This window comes from Pipistrellus hanaki (assembly GCF_964339955.1).
Source record: "Pipistrellus hanaki genome assembly, chromosome: 5".
NCBI classification, from domain to species: domain Eukaryota; kingdom Metazoa; phylum Chordata; class Mammalia; order Chiroptera; family Vespertilionidae; genus Pipistrellus; species Pipistrellus hanaki.
In genome coordinates, this window is record NC_140507.1 from 46,437,836 (window position 1) to 46,446,201 (window position 8,366).

The 8,366-nt window shown below is 37.9% G+C and overlaps 1 protein-coding gene across 3 annotated transcripts in view; it reads left to right on the plus strand.

The window, feature by feature from the left end:
• The window catches only part of GAB1 (GRB2 associated binding protein 1), a 122,107-nt gene that overhangs the window by 106,980 nt on the left and 6,761 nt on the right, over nt 1–8,366 (plus strand). For 2 of the 3 annotated variants that reach the window (XM_084886350.1, XM_084886352.1), the window contains exons 7-9: nt 5,115–5,204; nt 6,861–6,954; nt 8,238–8,361. In XM_084886350.1, coding sequence (XP_084742476.1) covers nt 5,115–5,204; nt 6,861–6,954; nt 8,238–8,361 — 308 coding nt within the window. The remainder of the gene's footprint in view (nt 1–5,114; nt 5,205–6,860; nt 6,955–8,237; nt 8,362–8,366) is intronic. The other variant, XM_084886351.1, reaches the window with a different exon arrangement.

Consider the following 8,366-nt stretch of genomic DNA (forward strand, 5'->3'; position numbering starts at 1 on the left):
AGGAAAAGAAATCATTCCATGTGTTGTATTAAATATTAGGAAAGCAAAGATGAGGCTTTGGAAATGCAGCACAAATTATGTTTTGTTTTCACTGAAACGTTTATATTTCCATAGCGAAGTTAGAGAAATTTCTGTAAGATATCTCTGAAATTCAGTCTTTACATAAATCTACCATATTTAATCACAGCACTTGTCTAGACCCCTTCCCCCATACATTCTCCTTCTAACATGATGGAGCAGCTGTTTGAGCCTCAAAGGCTTTCTTTTTATTTTGTTCTGTTTTGCTTTGTCCATTCATGGCTTTCTGCAGTGGTTCTGACCATTAGTTAGGGTGTTGGTTTGGGAAAAGCGGTGCCCTGTTACTTCTGGTGCTTTTGTACACGAGTTTGGTTAAAGTGTCGGCAGGTCTGGCTCGTCCCTTTGGTGCAGGAAGCATCGTGAGGAGCTTCTTTGGGTGGGTCCTCTGGGCACGCTGACATATTTGCTCTAAACATTTTTATCAAGACACCTTCTAACGTAGTTTTTGAATGTAATTAAAAATTAACATGCTTTCTCAAAATGGCTTTTATGCTATAATAAATGGAAGATGGATGCATGACACTGGTAAAAAAAATAACTTGATTTTAATAAGCATTAAAGTTTGACTTTTAGTTAGGTTTTTGTTTGCTGTTACAGTGTAAAGGAAGTGAATATAAAGTGTATTTTTACGGCATAGCCTTTACATGTGGGGTTTTCCTCCACCCCCCTAAACATTCTGGACCTTCCAATATAATTATTATTCTCTATACAGTGAGACCATTAAAATAAGGGGGGAAGTTTTTCATATGCTACCTTGTTGACTTTTTAGAATTAGAGAATAATAGTGTAAATTATTTTTCTTTCCTGAATTTTGAGATGCCTACTGGAAATAGCATAATCTGTAAACGTTCAGACAAGCATAAGCAATTCCACTCTGAGTTGAATGCATGTAGGCAGTACCTATTAAAATAATACTTGACAGTTCATGGACTTTGCAAAAATGATTGCATTTGAAATGACCTTGTGTGACTGCCGTGATGATATTTGGGGATGACCAACTTTTAAAACAACATTCATTCACTCTTTTTTTCCTCTAAAGGACAAACAAAAAATTATGACATTGATCAGATTGCACACCACAGCTTTTCAATATGGTAGGTTTCAGTGCCTACCAGCTTACCCAGGCCCTCTGCTAGGTCTTGCAGGGAAAGAAAGATGGCTTCCCTGAAGAAGCTCACCTTCAGTGGAGGAGGGAGAAAAGTAAACACATTATCATAATTAGCATGGAAGGGGCTGTGGTTGAGGTAAGCTCTTGGCACTATTAGCTAAACTCCCCTGAGGAAAGTCTGAGTGGGTGAGTAGCAATTAAATGACGGTAGAAGAGGGGAGGGTGGCAGAGGATCTTCTAGTCAGAATGAGCAGCATGCCCAGATCCTTTAAAAAGAGGGGAGACGGGGCTGGCACAGTCGTGGGTGGGAGAGAGAGAGGAAATATGAATGGAGGAATGCACGCCAAATGCCTTGCAGGTGCCTGAACCTGAGAGTATTATAATCCACGCTAATGAGTTTGGGCTTTATTCTGAGAACATCATGAAAGGGTTTTATACAGGCAAATAACATAATCAGGTTGGCCTCTAGAAAGCTCATTCTAAGATTTAATGATATCATAGAGAATATTTTTATTTGATTTTCAAATCATACCCTTTTCAGCATCTTTCTCAGAGAGTGCTTTGCCTTTGTTGTCCAAATCCAGGGTTCTTGAAGCCTTGCTTTAGAGATGATCACATAAAAAAAGGCCTTTCCTGCTCTCGGTGCTCCCTCAACTTGGGGATTTATAGTGATTTTTAAAGTTTGAGGGCACATGCAGTATAGGTGGAGGTCGTTTAGCCACACAGTGTGAGTTCCACTCTCAAAAAACCAGGTAACTGACGTGCACATTAGCAAAGGAAGGAAGGACTTCAGACTTTCGGATTTATTTTTTTTTTTTTTAATTCTTGGGTGAATGAAAACAATTACATTGTCAGTATAAGTATAAAGTAAACTTGATATGGGGAGGTGAGAAGGCGGAATCTGGAATGACTCCTGAGAAATCTGCTGTGGGAACCAGGAGGATAGAACCAAGCAGGTTGGTGGTGAGTCAGAGGATAAATTCCGTTCTGGACATGTAGTGCCAACGCCTGAAGACCATCCATGCGGGTGGTTTTGTAGATACAGAGATTAGGATCTGAGGCAAAGATCTGAACCAGAGATTAAGGTTTACCAAACTGTGCTCCAAATAAGGAAGAAACACATGATCCAGAGATTGACAGTCTGAGGGAGATAAACACCAGAGGAATTTCACGAGTAGTCAGCACTTTTTGCCAAGTGGGGGGGGGGGGAGGGGAATGTTGCTTTTTTTTGTTCCAACCTGGTCCAGCTAAAGTCAAGACATGTCTTGGATTTAAAAGTTACGGCTCCAGTGGGTTCCTCTGCTTACACTCCGAATTTGAGAATCAGTGTATCTTCACATTGGTTCATTTTTGCCTTTCTTATTTCTTACTCTTTATTTTCACACCTTTCTTCAACAATCAGAAAAGCATTCAAGTATTTGCCTAGAACAGTGGTCGTCAAACTCAGTCAACAGTGCGGCAAACCACAGCTCTTGAGCCACAGGTGGCTTGCGAGCCGCAGTTTGCCGACCACTGGCCTAGAAGGAGAAGAAGACATTACAAGACAAGCATATTAACACCATGGGGCCTGACTCTTATTGAGTTTGGAAGGATAGGGAGAAATAAAGCTAACAAAATGTCTTAGTCACTCAGCACAGTTCAGTATAACCTATCCACATTGCAACTTTTCTCCTAAAATCAACCTTAAGCTCTGGATGCATAGCAAATACATTTAAATGTTTTAAAGGCGCTTTAAAAATCTCAATACTATATTTTTCTATTTAGACAACCAAGGAGTTCCCTTGAGAAATGGCATTGCTTTGGAGAGAGATGATGACCTCAGTGTCAAATGTTGGAAGGGTAATTGGAGATGACCTGTCGGACAGCTGAAGTATGGAAGTAGATCAAAACTAGGTAGATTTAGAAGTCACGTGACCTTGATTATTTAACCACAAATACAGATAGGATGCAAAGGGTTAAAGTTGAGAAATGTAAGTGAGCCACTGTTAGATAAGCCACAGTGAAAAATCAGGCAGAAGCTAAGAGCTAATGAAAGTGGGTCTTCTAGAAAAGGAAGAGGGCAGAGAACACACGTAAGTACCAACAAGCTAAAAGTAGCCATAAAAGCAATTTGTAATTTTTAAACATCACCCCACTCACACATCCGCCATCTGTGGCATTCAAGTTGATGTAAGATCTCAAGCAACTGAGGAGTTCAAAATGGAACTCTAAACACTGATTTTCTAAGATTCTCTCTTTCCCAGAAGGATAGACAGGTACGGCAAAATGGGACCATACAGGAGCATGACCCCAGCGGGTAGGAGGCTAGCGGAAGCCTTATTTAGTCTGAATAGTGTGACCTGAGCAAGTCACTTAACGTCCTCTCATTCTTCAAGGATATCTCATCACTAAAATGAAGAAGCTGGGTTTGGGCTGTAAAGGCTTTTCAGCTCTAAGATAAATGTATTTTCTTATGGAAAAGCTTACTCTCTGCCTTTTTTTTTTTTTTTGGTTTGTTTGTTTTTTTAAGGGAAATACACCATTTTGGAGAAGTATAAAAAACTGACATGCCCCTTTGTTTTAGAAAAGTGCCCAACCAGCATGGGCTCTGGATAGGTCAGTATTAGGGGTAGGATCATGGCCCAAAATGTTAGCACTCACATCTTAAAGTAGGCCTGCATCATTTCTGAGTTAGCTCAGTGTATTAATTGCATAACTTAGAAAATTGGTTGGTTAGAGAATGTTCATGTTTTATAATCTAGATAATCACATTTTAAAAAATATGTTTTTATTCATTTCAGAGAGGAAGGGAAAGGGAGAGAGAAATAGAAACATCAGTGATGAGAGAGAATCATTGATTGGCTGCCTCCTGCATTTCCCCTACCATGGGGATCAAGCCCACAACCCAGGCACGTGCCCTGTTTCATAGGTTGACAACCACTGAGCCACACCAGCTGGGTTCTAGATAATCACATTTTAAGAAACTTTTAGATTTGGGTAAATAAGGTGCTAGATATCATCCAGTTCTTATTTTGCCCTCTAATAGATGTCGACTCAGCTTTGCAAATGCCACGAAAAAAGACAATTTGGTACCATGGAGAACAGAGTACTTTAAATAACTTATTCAAATAATACCGCTACTCTGACATCTAGGCTTCATGTGGGAAAGAGGATGGAGCCAACTGCTGGGTATTAACCCTGCCTTTTCTAGATTTTTCATCATTACTTGTATGTGCCAGAGATCACATGAAAAGAACATAATGGCAGAGGAATTTGTGTTTATAAATCCTTACATTGAAGCTTAGACCCTCAGCAGTTCCAGAATGTTGACATCTGATCCGTGCAAAATGATGTCACCAGACAGCCACTGAGTATCCAGGGGAAACAAATGTTGGTCTTGGATTAGCAAGCACTGCAGCATCCACCTGCTTCTCTAGAAGGGGTTTGGTCAGGAGGTGAAGGGATGGTCGGATTAGACTTCTGAAAATACCTCCACCAAATTAATATTGAGAAAGGAGGTAGGCCTCAGGACTTTATTAGGACACCAAACATTAAAGAAAAGACATATGTGAGATCTGACTGAGGGATTGAAAATGTTCTTTATTTGACCCGGTTTTCTAAGGCATGTTAGAAGAGCTAACATGGAACGTGTTTTTTTTCCTCCTTCCCACAAATAAAGATAACTAACTGGGCCACTTATCCCACTAAACCCTGCCACCTGTTGTAACACTTTGCATATTATATTGTTGCATGCAGCTTCCTCTTTTCCAGTGGACTGAGCATGAGCGATACCGTAGCAGGATTGAAATAGTCTCCACCGAGAAACTTTCGTTTATGCTTTAGAGACGTTAACATTTCCGCTCAGGGCTCTGTTGCTTTTTTTACAGAATCCATTTTTCCCCATTAAAAAAATAACGTTAATTAAGAGAGTCTTCTTTTTACCAATTAGGTCAAAGTCCTAAAATTTTAAGACCCAAACCCCATGGTTTAGAGCGAACTGATTCACAAACCATACGTGACTTTGCTACGAGAAGAAAGGGTATGTACTTTAGCACCGCATGCTGGATGGGGCCTTGGGAATTTAATTATTCTGTGAAAAGTAAAGATAGAGCCTTAAAGTCCAACTGCTTTTGTAAAAGAAGCTTCCCAGCATGCTATTTCTAATGAATGCTTCCCGTAATAGAAAGTGAGTCTCCTTGTTATGCCATTAACTGCAGCATGTTCAACATTTGATAATATGTGATAATCAGTCTTGTCCTTTTGCATTCTTTTAACCCTTTGGGCTTCAATACATTGTTTTCTGTAAGCTTGTGAGCTGCTTGTGAATTCCAATCGTCACCTATATTTATATATAATATATGATTTCTGTTCTGAGATAGGATGCAAATGCACTCCCATGGATTAATTGTTTTATGCCATGGCTTAGAATTTGACAGCAACACTGCTATTAACCTTTGGGTTTCAAAAAAGGGAAATGTAAGAGTTAAAGAAATACTTTCAGTCAGCACAGTATTCTGTACATGTCCATTGTAAGTGTCTAGATGAGCAAAATTATTTTAACTTTAACTTAAATCAGTCTAGTCTTTAGAAAATCTCATTGAGTTTTTTTGTATTTGAGTTAAAATACCTTGTTACGAGCACCAGTGAATCTACCTAGCCCTTTACAATGACCACTTATTTTATTGTTTGATGGTAATTATAACATAGTTGATTAAAAGTACACATAAATGGTCAAAGACTAGAAGGAAACTTGGAAAAATGGGAAATTTTTAATTTAGAATAGTAGGATGAAAGGTGATAAAATACTTAGCCAGTATGTTTAAATAGTTTCCTAAAATATAATTAACATTAACAAGTAATATTATTTTAGTTTTTCTCATTTAATTAATATCTGAAAAGTGTTTTGGTCTTGATGAGAAGGCCCGAGAGCTCTGTGGTTTGTACTAGCATAGCGATTGTCACTGCAATAATGAAGTAAATAAGCAAAGACCATTTATAAATTTAAAAAGTAAGAATCTTAGTGTTTATTTATTTTTACTTAATTTGGTAGATGTAATTGCTTGATTATGGCCTTTTCTCAGAGCTGAATTTGAGTCTAAAGATATAATTATTGCTTTGTTTTCTTTGTTTCCAGACTGAGCATGAACTAATTTAGAAGATTTGGTCATTCATTTTTTGTTTTTTGTTTTTTATTTTAACAAAATTTTGTATTTAATGCTTTTCATACATTATTTTATTGTATAGTTATATAACTGAGACTTATTGAAGAATCGGAACATTTTTATGTAGATTAAATTTCCATGTTTAAGGATAAAGTTAGGTAAAAATAAAATAAGAAAATCATGAAAAGTATAAATCAACTAAGTGTAAGGAATTGTATCACATTACTCTCTTTTGTTATCAGTTAGTTTATCTTCATAAAATATTTACTTAAATTAAGAAGCAACATGTTTGTAATAGAGCTTTAGGCTTTCAGTCAACAATCATGAAACATTATGTGATTAACTTTGTCACTAATTGTTTAGCTGTGTGATCTTGGGCAAGTCATATAAACATCCACGCACATTGTTTCATCTGTAAAACTAGTTGGTCGTAGATGTACTCTTTTATTACATATAAATATATAGGGAGAGGATCTGGTTTTGTTTTCCAGATTTCTGTATTCTAAAATTTCTTTTTCTCTCTCTTATTTCAGCCAAGCCAGCACCTTTAGAAATAAAACCTTTGCCAGAATGGGAAGAATTACAAGCCCCAGTTCGGTCTCCCATCACTAGAAGTTTTGCTCGAGAGTAAGTATTATTTAAATATATAACTTGATTGTTCCTTATAACAGAAAATACAGTACCTAGAACAGTGGTTTTCAAAGGATGGTCTGGGCAGCCTCCTGTTGGGGGTTCTGTGAAATCAGTGTTTTCATTACGATACTGAGCTGTCAATTGCTTTTTCCGCTCTTCTTCTCTCATGAGTGTACACTGGAGTTTTCCAAAGGCTGCATAACATTAAAGGATACTGTGTGACAGCAAATAGAATGTGTATTTGTGTACTCTTATGTTTACATTTTTTTCTATTTCTTGTGATGTGGTAAATATCAATAGATAGAACCCATATAAACAAAAGTTTCTTGGAATTCTCAATAGTTTTTAAGAGTATAAAGAGTTCATGAGGCTAGAAATTTCTAAGAACTAACTGATCTGGAAAATATGGTAGTTTCTTGCAGAACTTATTTAATTAAGATTTATTTAAATGTATATAAAGAAATGAATATATGAAGTTACCAACCTGTGTTGAATATGTGTACATGTTTCTTGTGTACATAGTTATTTTAAATGGGAATTCATCAGTCTTTTCTTTTTATATCTTTTGACTTTCTACTTATCCTCTAAATCCCTAACAATACTTTTTCTTTGTTCTACACAGATCATTTGGTGCCCAAAATATACATTTTCAATGTAGCTATAAATATTGGTTGTGATTTGAATGTGTGCTAAAATTGGATTATAATAAACTAGAGGCCTGGTACACGAAATGTGTGCACTCAGGAGGGTCCCTCAGCCCAGCCTGTGCCCTCTCTTAGTCCGGGAGCCCTTGGGGGATATCCGACAGATGCGGACCACTATGTTCTCCAGCTGAAGTCTGGTTCAGGGCTTCTGGCTGAGCAGCACTCTCTCTGTGAGAACGCACTGACCACCAAGGGGCAGCTCCTGCATTGAGCATCTGCCCCCTGGTGGTCAGTGAGCATCATAGCAACTGGTAGTTCTTGTTTGGTCAATTGCATATTAGCCTTTTATTATAATAAACTAGAGGCCTGCTGCACGAAGTTTGGGGGAGAATCCTCAGCCCAGTCTGCACCCTCTCCAATCTGGGACCCCTCAGGGGATGACTGGGCGCCATCATCTTTGAGGGCATGATGGCCAATTAGCATATTCCCTCTTCATTAGATAGGATGTGCAAATAGATTATTATAAACTTAAATGGGAATTTCTGAAAGGATGAAAACTCACTCGTCTTTATTTTGGAAGTGATTTTAGAAACTCTGTCAGGGTGTGTTTATAATGATAATTTTTGTAATTAGTTCTTCTAGGTTTCCCATGTCTCCCCGACCAGATTCAGTGCATAGCACAACTTCAAGCAGCGACTCGCATGACAGTGAAGAGAATTATGTGCCCATGAACCCAAACCTATCTGGTGAAGACTCGGTATG